The 20,346-nt window shown below is 41.2% G+C and overlaps 1 protein-coding gene across 16 annotated transcripts in view; it reads left to right on the top strand.

Moving 5' to 3' along the window:
* MCF2L (MCF.2 cell line derived transforming sequence like) overlaps positions 1-20,346 on the top strand; it is a 251,774-nt gene that overhangs the window by 76,723 nt on the left and 154,705 nt on the right. The window contains exon 1 of one of the 16 annotated variants that reach the window (XM_039531162.1): positions 13,474-13,716. The exons of the other annotated variants lie outside the window; for them this stretch is intronic. Coding sequence (XP_039387096.1) covers positions 13,566-13,716 — 151 coding nt within the window. The 5' untranslated portion in view covers positions 13,474-13,565. Of the gene's footprint in view, positions 1-13,473; positions 13,717-20,346 lie in introns of those variants that run through there. 16 annotated transcript variants of the gene reach the window in all.

Raw genomic sequence — 20,346 nt, forward strand, 5'->3', positions numbered from 1 at the left:
AATATCTTTTGTATTTACTTCACAAATAACTTATTGTACAGTCATTGATATGCACAATTAATTTGCTTTTATTTTAGGTGTTTAAATAACTATTTTATGCTGCTCACCTGCAGAATCTCTGTTGGGTCCAAAATACTGTATTCATAGGATAGAATGTAACTTCAGCAAGAAGTATTTTAAAGGGATGCTGTCATGTATGTTAAATATAACGTGATTTGTGTTAGTTTAGTTTGTTAGAAACCATTTTGGATTATCATCCTCATTCTATCTCCCCTACCGCCTTGTTTACAAAAATAAATCAATACATTTCCAAGAGATTGAGGAGAAAAAGCTCAGACCTTGCTCTCGCTGCAAGGTTTTGAATCTGGATTCCAAAAGAAACTACTTCAACAATTTGGGATGTTCAGGTCCAGAGTTCTAGTTTGGGTCAGCGTTTTTAATTTTTTTTAAATCTTCAAAAAGAACATAAATACTTTGAATTTGCATAGCATCTTCCATCTGATTTACTTTATAGTACTTCTAACCATTAATGAATTAATGCCGCAGTAATTCACACCTTATGTATGTTGATTCTTGGTTGGACATTAGCACGGTTGTGGAATATTTTGGAGCTGTGCTGTTGAGTAATATATCAGTTATCTTTATTAAAATATTAATAATCTGAAAACCAGTTTTATGCCATTTCTGACAGCGCCATTGTTTGTGTTTTAGTCAGATAGAAATTGCATGGATGTTTTTATTGAATTGTGCCCTTAAATTTTTTTATAAAGGTAAGACAGCACTGTTGCGGGTAAAACTCTGTCAGAACTGTACTAAAATATATGCTTTAGTTCAACCAGAAGTTATGGGCTCAATATAGGAATTACTGGGTGAAATTCTATGACCGGTGTTATGCAGGAGGTCAGACTAGATGATCATAATGGCCCCTTCTGGCCTTAGCATTTATGAAAAGCTTCGATTGTTTATGAAGGCCAGGGAATAGCTAAGAGCTAACATCATGTGCATCAGACATGTGGATGTTTAACAGCAAGACATGTAAATTAAAGGGGTTTTGTATCTGTAAAGGTTTAATAGATTTTTGCCACGGAGTTTCTAAAAATAAATGCTACTCTGATGCACTCTACTATAGAGGAGCTCACTTCAGAAGAGAAAGGGGAGCTTGTTCAGATGATCCTTTAATGGAAGTAGGGGTGAAGGCGCTAGATAGCCAACTGATTGTTCACAGAAGGGCCTTTGTGTGGAGTTTGCAACAGTATATATTCTGAAAGATTAACAGACACTTAAGAGGAAATATTTTTTTAAAGCAAATTTCAAGTTATAAACCAGCAAATTTATATGAAGCGGTATTTTGTTCTATCCCAGAGTTTTATTTTGTATTTTCAAATAAGAATTCTTAACAATTTCAGATCTGTTTTCTGGTTCTTAACTTTATTTTTGGTTTAATTGTATGAGAGAAAAAGCTTGTTGAACTGCATGAATTTAAAAAAAAGACTAGCTTCATAAAGCATTATAAGGGTGTTTGTAAGGGGCTGGATATTGAGTAAGTCTGTTCCCAGCATTTGTCTGCATCATTTGTAGAGGTTCTTTGACTTTGTATGGAAGTTCAACAATTGCCTATTATTTCCTAAACCTTTGTTTCCAGAAAACTGAAAGAAGAATACATAATCCTGATGTTTAAGCAAGCTGAATGAAGTTGGTAAATGGGAGAGTGAGAGAGCAGACTTTGCATCTGCTCAGTATTTTATAGCGGTATCCATCCATTACAAATGAACTTTGAATTTACTCCTTTTATCTTTGATAACCTAATCAGCTGCTTGTGCTTGTTAGTACTGAGCACCAGTGACTTGTTCAGCTATGTTCCACTGAGATACTGAATAGAATCTTAATTGACTGTAGTAGAAAATTCTTCCAATAGAATTGTAAAATCCCATTACTTTACTTCCAGACAGAATTGTGTTTATAGACTAGTAGTGTTGAAGTTGGCTGTATATCTGCACTATCATAAATGCATTTTTCCGGCTCTTGCTAGTGTATAAGCTAATACACATCTGAAGACCATTTTTGTGTCTTTTGAAGGAGTTTGGCTGCCATGCTTAGAAATTGCTCTGTTTGTGACCAAATTGGTAAATATTTCATGATATTTCTACAGTGTGTATGCAAATAATTTAAATATTTTATTTTTCTACTCTTTCCTGTTATGTCACTCTAAAGTAAACAAGATATAATTTTATTAAATTATTCAGGGAGAAACTGAAACAGCCAAATAGCTAAGGGCCAAAAGTTTCTCTCATCCTTCTCTGTGGATGCACAAAACCCTGAATTCAGCTGGACCATAGTGGTACTGGTACATATGTGAGGCAGACTGCCTCTTCCCACCCCTTCCCACTCTACATCTTCTATCAGCTTAGGGCAGGGGACTCAAACACGCGGCCCGCGAGGTTATTTTGTGCGGCCCGCGAGCTCCTCGTGGCCCCCCCCCCGCCCTCCCCCAGCATTTACCTAGAGCGGCTCTGGCCTGACGCACCTGCCTGCCCTGCCCCCGCATTGCTCTGGGAAGCGGCTGGAACCTGGGGGAGGAGGGGCACAGGGGGTGTGTGTTGATGTTGCTTCAGGCACTGCCCCCAGCAGCTCCCATTGGCCGCGGTTCCCTGTTCCTGACCAATGGGAGATGCTGGAGGTGGTGCCTGAAGCAACAGCAACACCACCACCCCCGTGCCCCTCCTCCCCCAGGTTCCATCCGCTTCCCAAAGCGGGGCAGGGCAGGCAGGCAGGGAGCCCACCTCCAAGCCCCTCCTGCAGTCGAACCCTCTGCCCTGAGCCCCTTGCCACACCCTGCACCCCGACCCCCTGCCACAACCCTCCTGCACCCCAACCCACTGCCCTCAACCCCCTGCCGCACCCCGACCCCCTGCTGTACCCAGCACCCCTTCTGCACCCCGACCCCTGCCCTCGACCCCCCTGCTGTACCCAGCACCCCTTCTGCACCCTGACCCCTGCCCTGAGCCCCCTGCTGCACCCCGATCCCCTGCCCTGATCCCCTGCCGCACCCCTCCTGCTGCCCCTGGGGGCAGGGAGGGGCAGAGTTGGGGTGGGGATTTTGGGGAAGGGGTTGGAATGGGGGCAGGGAAGGGGTGGGAAGAGGCGGGGCAGGGGTGGGGCCTCAAGGAAAGGGAGGAGTGGGGGTGGAGCTGAGGGAGTAGGAGGGAGGTGTTAATAATGCAGCCCTTGGGCCAATGTACTAGTCCTCATGTGGCCCTCGTGGTCATTTGAGTTTGAGACCCCTGTCCTAGTTCAAATGTTTGAAGAGGGGGAAAGACATATTTGATTGTGGTAGAGGATGCTACTGTAAATCTTTAGAAATGTCCAGTACAGCAGCAGTGTCTGTGTAAACAGATAGTTAAAGAGCTAAAATGGGCCTGAACCAAACCCCCATTTCTTTGTACCTGGATTTTGGAAGAGTTTTTATCTAGATCTGCATTATGCAGACAAATTATCAATAAATCAGCAGTCTCTGATTTTTTTCTGATTGTGTATTAGCCACAAAACTTTTCCCAGCATGATGTTTGTTTGATTGATTGGGATTCACTGTACTGTATGTTGAAAACATACAGTCTGTATGTGGGCGCAAGCACGCTTATAATTACTGGGTATCTGTCATGGGAATTGCAACTTCGGTGACTTTCCCATTTCCCTTCCCTGCTTGGATACAGCTCTCCGGATGGATGAGGAGATCCAGTCTGATTTTGTAACGGGGGCAGGTCAATAGGTGTAGTGCTCTCCAGTTCTATTTTCTGTCTCTAGGGGTATAGAGCAGAGGTATTCAATGCAGTAATGCTCAGAGCTAACGGAGGATCCCCATGGTCACTGTCTCCATTTGTTACAAATGGGAGCAGAGACAGCTGATATGGCCAAGTCTGACTTGGGCTTTCTGATTGCACAATGCGGTGGAGGACTATTGCCCATCCCTGCTTCTCACATGATGCTTACGGCACAGCAGGGACGGCTGACACGGCAGTAACTTTGACTCGCAAATGGGAAGCACCACTTATAATATTGGAAAGACAGTCTGGACACAGCAAATGTGGCAACTCCCCTATAAGGCCTGATTTTTGCGGGGAGGGAGATATTTATTGGGATGGACCCTTAGTTTATGAAGATCTTGGGCATGGAGGTTCCCAATTTCCATACCATTTGTTTGTAGGCATTACTCATGTGAAGGATCTTACAGTAAAGTGTTCTCTTAGGATGTAGGATAAGATTTTTTTTGTAGGGATTCATGTTGTCCTTTCTTTATTGTTGCTCTCATCTTGCCTGCAAGGCTTCTTGCATAGTGAGGTCATTGTCATTTCATCATCTCCTATGTGCATTCAGTGTGTGTAGTTTATTGGTGTCCTTCAACATTCTTTGACTGGCCATTGTGTATGGACTGAGTAGTACAGCAAATCACTTAAGTGCACTGAACATCTGGGTTCTGGAAATGCCCTGGCACAGTCATAGACCGTGCTTAAACCTGATCTAGTGAATCTCTGAAGAAACCTCTCTCTAAAAAGTCAAAAATCCAAAGCCAAGAATTAGTGAAAGCACCACTGAATGCAAGAAAAAATTATATAATGTATTCAACTCTGGGAAATCAGTAGTCTCTTTATGTATCCAAAAGCTTGGCACATGACATCGAAACTGGTTGAAATGTGTTATGTTTGCTTACTGAATTAAAAAAAAAAACCCAAAAAACAGCACATGCAGGCAAATAATCCACTAAGGATAGAATGAGCTGCTCACTTTTTTGAAGAATTGTAACCATGGTAACAGCATCATAATCACATTTGTGCCAGGCTTTGAGAGATAGAAAGATGGCTATTGATTCCCAACTGTCAGAGCTTTTCATTTTTACACCTTGACTTAGTGACAATTCCAGATGATCTAAAAAGGCCTAGTCTCTTACTCTGTTCAGATCTGTTTGTGTGAATACCTTTCATTACCTATGTTTTTAAGAAGTGACTATGATAGTTCTCTAACTGATAAGCAGGCTGGAAAAAAAATTCTGATCATGCAGTTTAGAACTAAAGTTTGCTTGTCTGACTAGTAAACTGGTAGACCTCACACTGCAACTCCCTCCTTTAACGTTTCTCACAATTTTGTTTAATTATATGTTAATTTGCATAAAGACCCTGTTGGAGGACCACTTGAGTGGTGATTAAAATGAGCAGTTCAGAATGAATTCTGTGTTCATTATATTATGAAAATCTCATCCTTTATTCAAAGTTTTACATAGCCCTTTATGTCATTTGTCAATCTTGCATCCCTATAGACATTGCCCAGTGGAAGGAAAACACACAGTGCTGCATTATAACAATGAACTAAGAAATTCTTTTGTCTTCTGACAATTCAGAGATTTTCTTAGGATTTCCTAAAGATCTCTAAGATATTATTTATAACATGACCTCTTTATAAGATATTACAAGTAACACTAATTCTGTGAAAATGAAATATAGCTAATATTATACATTTGCAATCAATGTAATACTTGAAAAATATGAAGAATTTCTAAACATATACTTTAATCTAAAACAGTTGTACCTAACAATATGCCAGATAAAACAAGGGGGAAAAAAGAGGATGATTATTAAATGCAGGGAAAGGATTAGGACAGACAGTGGAAGAGGTGTGAATGGAATTCAGGCTCACTTGACTCCTAGGTCAGTGTATATTGTCCTACCGGTAACCAGAGGGAACATTTTTCTGAAGAAAGCAATGGTAGCAGCAGAAGCATCACTTTTAATACTCCCTGCATTTAGCAGCGAGTCCTGACCTGATTGGAGTAATTCAGCTGACTGAGAGGGAGAAACTAACTCAACTATGTACATAGCCACAAAGCAGCCATCCTCCACTGCATACTTTATTTGTGTAGATTTATACAAACAAAACCTATCCCAGATAAGGTTGCCAGGCGTTCACTGCTGACTGGGCCATTAAAAGTCCAGTTGGCAGTCTGGTGGGGCTAAGGCAGGCTCCCTGCGGCTCCCGTAAGCAGTGGCATGTCCCCAGGGGGACATGCTGCTGCTTTCGGGAGCCACCTGAGGTAAGCACCACCTGGAGCCTGCCCCCTCCTACACTCCAGCCCCTGTCCCAGCCTTGATCCCCCTCCCACTCTTGAACCCCTTGGTCCCAGCACCCTCCTAATCCCCAGCCCCATCCCTGAGTCTGTACCCCCAGCCGGAGCCCTCAGACCCCCACACCCCAACCCCCCCGCCTCAACCTGGAGCCCCCTCCCGTACTCCGAACCCCTCATTTCTTGCCCCACCTTGGAGCCCCCTCCTGCACCCCAACCCCCTGCCTCATCCCGGAGCCCCCACCCACACTCTGAACCCCTCATTTCTGGCCCCACCCCGGAACCCGCACCCGCAGCCCAGAGGCTGTATCCCCTCCCACACCCCTGCCTCAGCCCAGAACCCCTTCCCATACTCCAAACCCCTCAGCTCCACCCCCAGCTCAGAGCCGCCTCCTGCACCCCCAACCCCTCATCCCTGGCCCCACCCCAGAGCCTGCACCCCCTCTTGGACCCCAACCTGCTGAATCATCTTGGTGAAAATGAGGGAGTGAGTGAGGGTGGGGAAGAGCGAGCAACAGGGGAAGGGCAGATGGAGCGAGTCGGGGCAGGGCCTTGGAGGAGGGGCAGGGCAAGGGTGTTCAGTTTTGTGAGAGTAGAAAGTTGGCAACCCTATTCCCAGGCTCTAGGTGCTCCTGCCAACTATTTAAAAGTACAGATCCAACAGCAATCTACAGTATATACACCAATAACTAAATCTTACAGCAAAATAATTCTCTCCCTTCATAGTTATTACCCTCAAGCAGTATCTCTCTCCTGAAACCCCCTCAGATAATGATGGGCTTTGCAGTGTCCCTGACGCCCAACAAGTTTAGGCTTTTCAGAATAACTGGGAAATGTGTTCCAAAGTTGCCCTCATGGAGAATGCTTCGCCTCTTTTTAAATGAAGGAAGTGCCAGCTTGAGTTCCCTCACTAATCTCAGTTGTGACAGAACAGTGTGAGGAGAGAGGCAGTATCTTATCAAGTTTTACGAGCTTAGCAACAAAACTTGTGAAAGATGTTCTGTGCACCTGTTAAAAGCTTATAACTGGAACCTATTTACTTCAGAACACTCAAAGCCCCTTCTCTCCTGCTGTTTGTGTGTCAAAATTTGGCGTTTTGCACCCATCTTGTCCTGCGTAGTGCTGTTTTGGGAGGGTCAGAGAGAGTTGTTAAACAGCCTTATCTAGAGTGGCTTGTGACCAGTGCCTCCATTAGTTTGTGTAATAAATAATCTCCTTCAGCCCATCTCATTTCCTGTGTGACCAGTACGAACTGCTACCCATGTGCCATCTCCAATCATAGCATTAGCACACAGGTCATAACTTTCTTTTTTTAATCCAATACAATGCTAGAACTGAGAAATTCAGACCTACAATATGAGACAACTTTCAAAAAAGTTTGACAGCCTTTACCTTTAGGTATTATTTCAAGAAATATAAATATTGCCTGGTCTCTCTAGGATACTGTAATCTTTTTATGGCTAGAAGGGAAGATATATGATGGAATTGCATAACTTATGAAATATTTTGCTTCTGTTTTAAAACAAAATCATTAAACTGATCTTTAGTGATTTTTAGGGCATGGCTAAACAGTAATGTGATTTAAAAAAATAAAGTGAAGTGTTTTGAGAGCGGTAACTATTTAAATTCCTGAGAGAGAGGGATTGGCTGCTGGGCTATAGTGCATGTATAAATAGACATGTCAATTTACCTCAGTCCTGAAGGGCTTGTATTCATCTGCTATAACAGTCATGGTCCACCTTTAGGGATAGGCTGTCAGTTAGGACTAAGATTGGACAACTAACCTAATTTTCACATGCAACCTAATTCAGGGTTTGTCTGGTTTTCTAATGAAGTCAGGTGGTGCTTTAATAATATACTTTCTAACCTCCAATATTTACTGGCAATGTATCGGGGATTTGTGATAAATGAAGGGGTGGGGGGTAGCTCCCTTTTATGGACCCACCCAGCCAGTTAGCTATAAAATCCCTCTTAGTAGCTGTTCTCCACTTCCTTTACCTGTAAAGGGTTAAAAAGTCTCCCTGCATAGGTAAAAGGAAGGGAGTGGGCACCTGACCAAAAGAGCCAATGGGAAGGCTCAGAACTTTTTAAAATTGGGGAAAAAAGTCCTCATTTTCTGTCTGTGGTGTTCTCTCGGAAAGAAGGGTCAGAACAGTTATGCTGTAAGAGCTTGGGCCAGGTATAAAAAATCATCAAATCATACCTAGAAACTACTCATTAAAAATCCCAGACATGTAAGTAGATCAGGAAATGTCTAGGAAGATGCGATTTGGTTTATCTCTGTTTGTTTATTTAGGGCTCATGGACTCCTCTGTGCTAACCCCAAATGCTTTTCTTTTCTTGTAACCCTTAAGCTGGGTCTCAAGAAGGTTATTCTTGATGCTGAATTTTTGTCAGTGGGTTTTTTAAATCTAGCAATAGCCTAAGTTTTTTTTTTAATATTTTCTTTTTGTTTTTAATAAAATTTACCTTTTAAGAACAGGATTGGATTTTGTGTCTTAAGGTTTGTGCACATGTTTAATTATCTGGTGGCAACAGCTGATTTCCTTTGTCTTCTTTCTCAGCTCTTCCCTGGAGGGGGGGAGGGGGTGAAAGGGCTTGAAGGTACCCCACAGGAAGGAATTCCCAAGTGCGCCTTCCTGGGTTCTCAAAGGGGTTTTTGCACTTGGGTGGTGGCAGCATCTACCCATCCAAGGTCAGAGAAAAGCTGTAACCTTAGGAGTTTAATACAAGCCTGGAGGGCCTCTCTCAACCAATCTTTTGCCTATGGTATGTGTTCATCTTGTGAGTTTATTTAAAAAATATATATCTCACACACACACACACACACACACACACACACACACACACACACACACACACACACACCATCCTTTGAAAGAGTTATCACACGTATTTATAAAACAAATACAGCACAATGCAAGATAATTTACAGGCTCTATAGATAGCATACCTATATTCAGACACCTGAAACAAGTAAAAAATACGTAATAGGAATCACTTTACGCTAAATTTCATACATACATGCGATGGAACCAACTTATTGGATGATATAATAATTCCAGCTGAGATGTTTTTATTTGTATGTTGGTTTTTCAGCAAGATCAATGATCATTTGTGTGCTGTGAGCTAATTAACAGCTTGAGCTTTTTTTAATAAACATCTGCCCTTGTGTTGTACTTTCTCCTCCAGTTCATTGGTTCCTGATCTCATTGATCATGTGCTGCTGTTGAGGGACACACATGGCACCTTAACATTTTTTTTTCCAAATATACATGTAAACTGGCGTACACCCTTTAATTTAGAGTGATTGCAAAGCTGTGCTTGCAGCTCTGTCTGCAGAAGCACCTAAGGTGTCCCCCCTGCAGGAGGAGTGGGAAAGAAGATGGACTCATCCATAGAGCAGCAGATCCTTAAGCCCAGCCCACCACCTGTGTGCTGGGAGCTGGAGGGCATATAGGGTCTGTATGCCTCCTGTGTGCCTTGCATCCTCTTGTGCACCAGAACTGCACTGATGCTGATACCAGAACTTTCTGCACTCATGGAGGAGGATCATTTTGTGCTACATGTGAACTTTTCAGAGCTATGTAGTTAATACAAGGTTGTAGGAAATAACTTACTCATCAGTGTTGGGAAAATGACATCAGGGATTTCAAGATGTTCAGCAAGATAAGACACCTGTATGCACACACAGGTGAAGGAAATAATGAGTGTGTCAAACAGCAAATTAATTTCATGAGCTCAAAGAGAAACCGAACTTATTTTACTGGGGGGGGGGGGTGGAGGAGGAATGCTTGGACAGTCATAAATTCTCAAAGGAAGATTCAATGACAACTTATAAAATGCAAATTAATGGAATGGTAACATTCTTGTGTGCAACCGAAAGTAGAAATTTATTCAAATAAGTGGAAAAATTAAACTTGCTCCATTTCATGATTTTTTTTTGGTTCCACCACTCTGTGCATAGCCATTAAATGTAGTCACAGTGGTGTTCCCCTGTGCATGTTACTGTTTACGAAGTAGAAAGAGGGGATCAGGTGCCGTCTAGTTAGTATTGCCAATTAATGTTCAAAGAATATTGCTATCTTTTCAAACTGCTAATTAGCTTGTTGTTGCAGTACAGAGCACAGAAGAAATCCTGTCTGTGTACTTTTTTGTTATAGTAACCCAACAGTAAGGAAAATACTGAGATTTATTTTTTCTGGTGATATGAGGATGGCTGCTGTTTGGGAAATTGCTGCATCACACCATCTGTTTCCTTCTGATTGTGAATTGCCATGGACATTGTTGTGATTAATTTCTTTGCTGCTAAGAACAAATTTGAATGCATGAAAGAAAATGAAAAGCTGCTTGTAGCAATGTGATTGTGACTTAATGCTCTGATTTCATTGGGATTGTGGGTCCTTGGTACTTTTGCAGCTTGAGTTATAAAGCTTCATCAAGAAAGGGTACAATCCATCCTTTGTGGCACAGGGTACATAGGAGGTAGGTGGAGAGAACACAAAGAAGTTTTGCTCCTGCTTAAGTGTAATGATTCCCCACATGGGTCATCAGCAGAATTTGAACCATGAGCCTTCAGCAGCACAGCACAATCCAGCACCATTTGAACTAAGAGTAACTTAATTAGCTGGTAGCAGTAGACAGCTGTTGGTCTCCAGGGAGTCAGATGCTATGGGGGAACATTGACACAGATGGTTTGTCAGTGTTCTGCATAAGCATCAGGTGGCTCAGGAGAGTGCTCGGCTAGCACGCACCGGCTAGCATGCACCAGCTAGCACAGAGCCCGAAGACCAGCAGTGGACTACCAACTATGGGGAATGTCCAGTTGGCTGACATATACTGTCTGCAGTAAGTGCTAGCTGATCATGCACAGTGCTTCTGCTCAGAAGCTGAGTAGCAAGCTGTGACGTGCACTTGCTCTCCCTAAGCCACCCTGCTGTGTAATTGCATATGACCAGCAGCATCTTACTGCCCCTTCTAAGTCATTTACACAAGAAAAGGTGGACCTTTGCCCAAAGTTTAGTTTTTGTATCTGTCACAAAAATTAAATTCCATTCTCACTCGTTTTGCTATTGCTTAGGCATTGAACATCTAATGCAATGCAAATGTCCAAAACAATTAAATATGTACAAAACAAGCTGATTTTCCCCCACCCCATTTTCTGTTTTTGTGTGTAATGAGTCTTTGGTTGAGAGTAATCAAGCTAGCCCACCAGTTTTGTAATGGTCCAAGTATTTTTTGTAGCAAAATTAATAATGAACATGGAAAGGGAATGAAATTTGCATAAAGTATATCAGTGTGTGTGTTTGTTTCTCTTCTTAGTTGTCAGATTTTGCAACTGTCATGTTTATCAGTGTTTTGTTGAAAGTTTAGCATTCCACAGGCCACAACTGTAACAGTTAACCTTTCTCAGCAAGGCAGATTCAGCCTGTCCTTTCTTTTGTGCAGCAAAGATGCAATAGGAACTTTATGCACAGCACTTCACCTGTGGGGCTCCTGATTTCCCTATGCAAGTGGGGGTTTGTCAGCACAAGTAATTTGATATGAATTCTTGCTCTTCTTCTTGACACCCAGCCTCCAGCAGCTCTCAGGACTCAAACTGTGACTACAGGTGAAAAGTATGTAACCATTAAGAATGCCCTTTTCAACCACCCCTAAGAGTTCCATTGTGTCATAAATTTCACTTAAAATAAAAAACCCTCTGCAATCCTTATCACGAGTGAACAAAATTTTACTGGTCTATTAGTATATATGATAGAATTATAATAACCCCCACCAAGAGCAGAAACAGGTTTGCTGATAGGCTGCTGTTGGAGTGAAATACATGCTAGCTAGGTCCCTTCCACCAACAGAAATTGGTTTAAAAAATATATATATACCTCACCTGCCTTGTATCTCTACAGATATTCTAGGAAATTAATGATATTCAGCATAATGGGACTTGAAACAAGGATTCTATCTTTAGTTCACTTTAAAAATGTCATAGAGAGATTCCTTTTAAAAAGAGAGCTAGTTGATATGCTGTATCTCAGAATATTTTTTCTGATATATGTATGTGTATAATGGGACTTGAAAAACATACCACAGATTTACCACAATCCCATTTTTGTGTGTGTGTGTGTGTGTGTATAAAAATAATAAATGGGATTGTGGTAAATCTGTTACCACAATAAGATATAGTTAAACATAAGTCAGTGGAAAGAATTGACTGCCAAGTAAAGTAGTGTTATAAATTTCCTTTCTCCCACATTGAAAGAGACGCGGGAGCGGACAGTGCAGAATTTCCTGGTATGTTTTAAGAAAGCAGGGATCCGTTTCCTTCCTTCCTTCCTTTCCATTGTTAGCTGTTCATTAAAGTCCCAGGAAGTTTCAAGTTTTTCTTTAAGACCTTTCGGCTTGCTTAGTATGAAAACTCACTTTGACTTTGAAAGGCTCAGGTCTGTTCTATGCAGGTTTTCTGTGTGTTAGGAGGGATGGAAAGCCCAATCAGACTAGATTGGTGAAAAAGTACACCCTTTCTAGTGTACAGCATTGTATTGGCATCAATATTTTCTTCTGATTTGCTGATATCCTGGCCTCAGGGGGATACAGGCTGGTGCAGATGCGGGCACAGGAAATGTAGTGAGTGTCAGCATTAGATTTCTGCCTGGCTGAGTGCTGATTTGTGAATGCATGAAAAGGACCTCCAAGTGCCCTTCACTGAAAACCTAAGATGTCACTTTGCGACAGTGGAACATTCCTGCACTTCAGCGAAAAGGATGCGAACATAGAGCCAGTGTTACTTGGAAATGGAGAAACAACTCTTTGATACTGTGGGACAGTGCATGCTGCGGTAAAGAATTATCTAACTGGATGTGTCTTCTCGACTTCATCAAAAACAGCATGAAGTTGTTTTAAAAAGTTGCAGCTCAATGCAATGCCATGTTGAAAAATAGGTATTTTTGAACACTTTTGCTGTTGGTTTTTCTGCTAACCTCACCTGCATAAGTGAGAAGAAAAAAAATTATCTGCTGCCACTGAAGATGAGGAAGCTGTGAATGTATTCTGTATAAAGATGTCCTATGTTCAGTATTAAGGTGCTAAACGCACTTGAAATTGAAAGAATTTTGTAGCTTCATCTAGAAATTATCTTGGCATTTTCTGTTGGTGAGATACAACTGCAGTAGTTTTATATCCTATTTGCTTTGGTTTCTGAGGAACAGCATGAACAGTACAAATTATTGACCTGTACCTATTTCTAGTTCTTAAAACCTCTGTCTTTTTCACACCCTCTCTCTTTTATAGCATTTGAATGCCCCCCTCTTTCTCCCCCAACTGGGATTACTGGAGGAGAAAAAAGTATTGAGGTGCCATTGGCATAAAAAAAAACTTCTTTTGGACGTGTCATCAGAACACAGGTCTGAAGAATTAACTTTTTCCCCTTGTTGAATAACTTTGAAAATACAAGAATACATCCATGTCTCTACACGGGTTTTTAAGGGACGGACGAGAAGGTCATTACAGGTTAACAACAAGAGTCAGCCAAACCCTTCGCAATGTCTCATCCACAGTACTTCGTTCCCTTCCAAAGAGACACTCGCGAAATAACACACGTCGAGCATGGTCTGGTGAGATGTCTTCATGTTTGGGGTTTTTTTCCAGTTAAATATTGTATCTCTTATTGAATAATTGATTTCTAAGTTCCTGGTCCTAAATTATAGTGACATTTTACTAGGTTTTGCATTTTTCTTAAATACTTTAAAAAATGCATTAAAAGTTGGAAGTCAGAGTGAAGAAAAACTTTGTTTTGACAGTCCTTCCAGACTGAACAGAAACAAGTTGAATTGAGACGTGGCAAGTCATCCACTTGTTTAATTGTATTGCTAATACTAGAACCTACTTGTGAAAGAAAATAGGAAAATTTATGCTATGTTTTTATATTCTGCCTATGCCAGTTAAGGAGTATGAAGTGACAAAAGCAGCTGGATGTCTGGTGGGGGTTTTTTTGCTTTTTGTATTGTTTTTAAGAGCTGTAAGTGGTATTTAGGTAAGTTTTCATAGCTACAGTGATAATTCCTCCATTACTGATGTTTTTTCTTAAATATCAGAATACTGAATAGGCATTTTCTAAATTCAGATTATATACATATGTTAGAATCCAACAGCTGTTCAGAAATTTTGGATTTCTGGTGTATTATATACTATTTATTGAACAGTGTTTAGCCTCTTCTCCCCCCCCCCTTTTTTCTTTCTTTTTAGTATTTACTGGGATTAGTCCATCTCTTAGGAGACGTACAGGAACAAACCTATTGGAACATATGTGATTTTGTTTTTCCTTACAGTCCTGAGTGTATTATACAATTGATATCCAGATAACACAGCTTCTTAGTAGGGCTGTTGATTAATCGCAGTTAACTCACGTGATTAATTAAAAAAAAATTAATCGTGATTAAAAAAAATTAACAATTAATTGCAATTTTAATTGCATTGTTAGAGAATAGAATACCAATTTAAATTGATTAAATATTTTGGATGTTTTTCTACATTTTCAAATATATTGATTTCAATTACAACACAGAATACAAAGTGTACACTGCTCACTTTATCATTTTTACAGTGCAAATATTTGTAATAAATAATATAAACAAAAGAAACCATATTTTTCAGTTCACCTCCTGCAAGTACTGTAGTGCAATCTCTTTTTACCGTGAAAGTGCAACTTACAAATGTAGATTTTTTTTTTGGTTACATAACTGCACTCAAACAAAACAATGCAAAATTTTAGAGCCTACAAGTCCACTCAGTCCTACTTCTTATTCAGCCAATTGCTAAGACAAACAAGTTTGTTTACATTTATGGGAGATAATGCTGCCCACTTCTTATTTACAATGTCATCAGAAAGTGAAAACAGGTGTTCACATGGGAATCTTGTAGCCTGCATTGCAAGATATGTACGTGCCAGATATGCTGAACATTTGTATGCCTACTCATGCTTCAGCCACCATTCCAGAGGACATGCCTCCATGCTGATGATGATCATTACAAAAATAATGCGTTAATTAAATTTGTGACTGAACTCCTTGGGGGAGAATTGTCTTCAGCTCTATTTTACCTGCATTCTGCCATGTATTTCATGTTATAGCAGTCTCGGATGATGACTCAGCACATGTTGTTCATTTTAAGAACATTTCACAGCAGATTTAACGGAACATAAAGAAAGTACCAACCTGAGATTTCTAAACCTAGCTACAGCACTCGATCCAAGGCTTAAGAATCTGAAGTGCCTTCCAAAATCTGAGAGGGATGAGCGTGGAGCATGCTTTCAAAAGTCTTAAAAGAGCAACACTTAGATGTGAAAACTACAGAACCCGCACCACCAAAAAAGAATGTGCTGGTTGCATCTCACTCAGATGAAGAAAATGAACTTGTGCCAGTCCGCACTGTTTTGGTTTGCCATCAGCATGGACGCATGTCCTCTGGAATGGTGGTTGCAGCATGAAGGTGTTATACAGACAAAACTACACAGGATCTTTTCAAGGGGGCAAGACAAAAATGCCACATTTATTATAACACAATTTGATTTATGACCAATAACCAATACCTACACACACCCATCAGATGTCTGCAGCTGCTGTATAGTTACCAGTCCTGATCATAGCTTCAGTCCGTGGCTTGATTTTACAGCTTGGGTTCGTAGCTTGTGGCGGCTAACTGGCCAGTAAAGCTGGGCACAAGGAAGGACTGGGTCTGCCCTCCCATGTTGGCAGCAGAACGTTACCCTCCCAAAGTCTTCCATTTCACCCATCCTTTTTGTAGGCTTTAGTTTGAATCCAGAGTCTATAGGTCTTGCTGTGTCATGCTGCTTCTGGGTTCGGTGTGATTGATCACCCGTCAATTGCAGACGTGACTTTCAGCCTCGGACTTGGCTTTGATCTTCCCTCTATTGTACCTTTCGTTCTTTTCTTTTAGGGTGGACTCTTTTTTTTACTTTGTTAGGGCTGTTGTCTGCATCTTCAGCCATTAGTGTTTGAACTCTATTTCATCAGGACAGGCTAGCGCTGGAGCTTGATTCCATCATCCATACGTAGCTCATTCACACATCTAAACCCATAATAAAATTACAGCAGAGTTTTGCAAAAATAAAGGTTGCAGCAAGCTTTTACAAAATGGAGTAAGCATTGTAAAATGGAGTTTTGAATTACAATATGGCAAACAGTGAACAGAAGTAGACAAGTGTAATGAATGGCAAACAATGAACAGAAGTTACAATACTGAAATGGTGCCAGTCTCAGGGATTTAAGCAGGAATTGGATTGATGGTGAAACTTAGAAGGGCAACTGGCTGAACAGCTATGGCTCTTAACAAGCATTTTAATTGTCAATTAGCCAGTTATTGGGGTAACCGGTTTTATGAATGAATGTTTCATTCATAAAATTTTACGTATGAAGTTACATTAATAAAGTGAACAATTAAACAATTTCATTCATCAGTTCTACAAAAGGACATATTAATCTTTAGTGCATCTGGCATGTAAATATCTTGTGATGCCGGCTACAAAAGTGCCATGAGAACACCTGTTCTCACTTTCAGGTGACGTGAACAAGAAGCGAGCAGTATTATCTCCTGCAGATGTAAACAAACTTATTTGTCTGAGAGATTGGCTGAACAAGAAGTAGAACTAAGTGGACTTGTCGGCTCTGAAGTTTTACATATTTTTGGTACATAATTCTACATTTGTAAGTTCAACTTTCATGATAGAGATTGCACTACAGTACTTGTATTAGGTGATTTGAAAAATACTGTTTCTTTTGTTTTTTACAGTGCAAATATTTGTAAAATAAAGCGAGCACTGTACACTTTGTATTCTGTTATAATTGAAATCAATATATTTGAAAATGTAGAAAACATTCAAAAATATTAACAGCGCAATTAATCGCAATTACTATTTTTAATCGCTTGATGAAGCCTAAGAAGTAGGGCTATGCCTGATTTGCCTTTAGTACTCATTTTCTTAAAGACCTTCATTGATTGCTTCAGTCATAAAAATACAACTAAAGCCACTAAGAAAAGTTTGTATAGAAGAATAATATGAATAAGAGAACATATGTTTATTATTCAACCAAATGAAGGGTGGGTTTTTTAGTATATGGAACATGCTGAATTTACAAGCTAGCCAGTAAATGACCAAGATTTAACTGTCAAACAGCCCAATTTAGTTCAGATTAAACAAGAGTTGTGTTTACTGGCAATTTACAGCAATATAAGGAAAGGTCTAAAATCTCATTGAACTACATTTTAAACATGTAAGATTGGACAGTTTGGATTAAAAAAACCACCTTTCCTCAAATTTAGGTCTTGTCTGTACTTGGGATTCAGCAATCAGTGGTCAGCAACTAGCATAGCTGCATTGGGACAACCTGAAGCATAGACCGAGAAGCAGCCATTTGCACTGGTCGACCGTCTTCCAGTTTCAAGTAGTTGTAAGCTCTGCTAGTATAGAAAGCTACACGTTCTAGGATAGTAAAGTTGTCTCTTGATTTTAGCTTGTCTGAATCTCAAAGATATTCCTACTATCCCTCAGAGAGATGTTGTAATGTTATATAATCCTCTCTTAGTTACAGAATTCTTTTGTTATATTATGAGCAGGTGTTGTAGTTACAAAACTTGTCAATTTCCCTAATGGAGTGTCCCTCTTCTATCCCACCCAAATTTTGTTGTTGTTCCAAAATACTTTAGATTTTGTTAGAGCAGTCTTTCTTTTTAAAGTCTTCCATTATACAAAAGTTCAATTTCCTTTTCCTCAATTTACGCTGAGTGTGGAGCAACAATAACTTCCTTGTTAATGGTAGCCGTGTTTGTCTGTATCAGCAAAAACAATGTGGGGTCCTTGTGGTACCTTAGAGATGAACAAATGTATTTGGGCATAAGCTTTAATCGGTTAAAACCCACTTCATCAGACGCATGGAGTGAAAATCAATTTACAGCATATGAAAAGATGGGAGTTGCCTTACCAAAGGGGGGGGGTCAGTGCTAACGATTCAATTAAGGTGGAAGTGGCCTATTCTCAATAGCTGACAAGAAGGGGTAGAGTCTGTTTTTGAAATCAGGCCCGAATAGTTCCAGTTTGCAAATTAATTTCAGTTCTGCAGTTTCTCATTGGAGTCTGTTTTGCTTATAGACAGCCCCCCAACCTGAAGCAAATACTCACCAGCAACTACACACCACACAACAAAAACACAAACCTAGGAACCAATCCATGCAACAAACCCTGTTGGCAACTCTGTCTGCATATCTATTCAAGGGACACCATCATAGGACCTAACCACATCAGCCACACCAACAGGGACTCGTTTACCTGCACATCTACCAATGTGATATATGCCATAATTTACCAGCAGTGCCCCTCTGCCATGTACATTGGCCAAACCGGACAGTCTCTATGCAAAAGAATAAATGGACACAAATCAGACATCAAGAATTGTGATGTTCAGAAACCAATAGAGCACAATTCAATCTCGCTGGACACTCAGTGACAGACTGAAGTGGCAATTCTTCAGCAAAAAAACGTCAGAAACAGACTCCACCCCCAGGGGCGGCTCCAGGTACCGGCGCAGCAAGCACGTACCAGGGGTGGCCTGCTGGTAGCTGTGAGGGCGGCAGGCAGGCGGCTTTTGCCGGCACACCTGCGGGAGGTCTGCCGGTCCCATGGCTTCAGTGGCAATTCGGCGGCGGGGACGCTGATGGCGCAGCACCAGCGGACCTCCCGCAGGCATGCCACTGAATCTGCGTGACCAGCGAACTGCCCGCAGGTGTGCCGCTGAAAGCTGACTGCCTGCTGTGCTTCGGTCAGCAAAAAACATAGAACCGCCCCGTCCACCCCTTTTGTGTCAGCTGTTGAGAACAGGCCACTTCCACCTTAACTGAATTAGCCTTGTTAGCACTGACCCCCCATTTGGTAAGGCAACTCCCATCTTTTCATGTGTTTGTAATATTTATACTGCTTTCTGTGTTTTTTCACTCCATGCATCTGATGAAGTGGGTTTTAGCCCACGAAAGCTTATGCCCAAATAAATTTGTTAGTCTCTAAGGTGCCACAAAGACTCCTAGTTTTTCCTTTTTTAATGTTATCTGTATGTATTTTATAAGGTTTTATACCATTGCTCTTTAGTCAAACAAGCCACATGTATTGTTAAAGGTTCCCATAGCTTTCTAGTAACAGACGTGAATTAGCGTGTTAGCTGCAATTCCAAAGGAAGACATCAGCCATGTATTGTAAAAGGAAAGTCTTGGTTTATGGATTGAGAGAATATCAGTCAAATCATATATATCTCGTAACTGTCAGGTAACATTCATATTGAACAAATGGGCGCTTGTCAGAGTCATAGTAACAGACTTAACGTGGTTTCAATGAAAACACCATGCCACTGTTTGTGAAATGCAGATGATGTCTGACAAAGCCTCAGTTGTGTCTTAACAGTAATTTATATCAACGTTTACTTTTCTATCTTGTGGGCCCTAAGATTTAGAAGTTGGTTAGTTGCTTTCAACCTTTGTCACAAAATTAAACCATCTCAGAATCCTTTGAGAATGGGGTAGGTATCCACTCACTTTCACTCCCATGTTGGCTACTGGGAATGGGGGAGCTCCACTCTTACTCCATACCCATCGAGGCAAACAGTCCAGAAATCTGGAGACTTTGTGCAAGTGATTTATGCCCTAGTTTGTATATTTGACTCCGCATTAGGTTGTTCACATAAATGACAGCAACGGTTCAGCCTCACAGGATCTGAATGTCTCAAACAATCAATTCATTTTCTATTCACATTAATGAAGAAGCAGGTCTTCTGTCCCCCCCCGGAAGGGTGGGTCTCTCCCCTAAGCCAAGGTCCTAGCTACTCCCTCCCCTCTGTCAATGGTGGATTGGAAGAGTCATTCCCCTGACCTTGACCATTTTTCCTTCTCCCTCTTGCCTTGGGGGGTCGCACTACTACTAGGTCGGTCCCCTGGAATGCAGAGACCCAGCCTTGAGTGCCGCTCAGCCCTACACACGACTCTTTTCCAACTGTAGAGCTAGGGCCTAGATCACTGTCCCCAGCCATAGTCTCGGATATACAGAGGGCACAAGTGTTGCCTTGCATAGTACTTTTCTATCTGTAATTCTGATTATGGGTGGGTGATGGCAGCCATCAAAGTGAGGGTTCTGGAGGACTCCAGCCATGGAGATGTGTGGCCTAAAGCAACTCCCCACAGGTCTGTGG

The sequence above is a fragment of the Mauremys reevesii genome, linkage group 1, assembly GCF_016161935.1.
Source record: "Mauremys reevesii isolate NIE-2019 linkage group 1, ASM1616193v1, whole genome shotgun sequence".
Classification (NCBI taxonomy): Eukaryota; Metazoa; Chordata; order Testudines; family Geoemydidae; genus Mauremys; species Mauremys reevesii.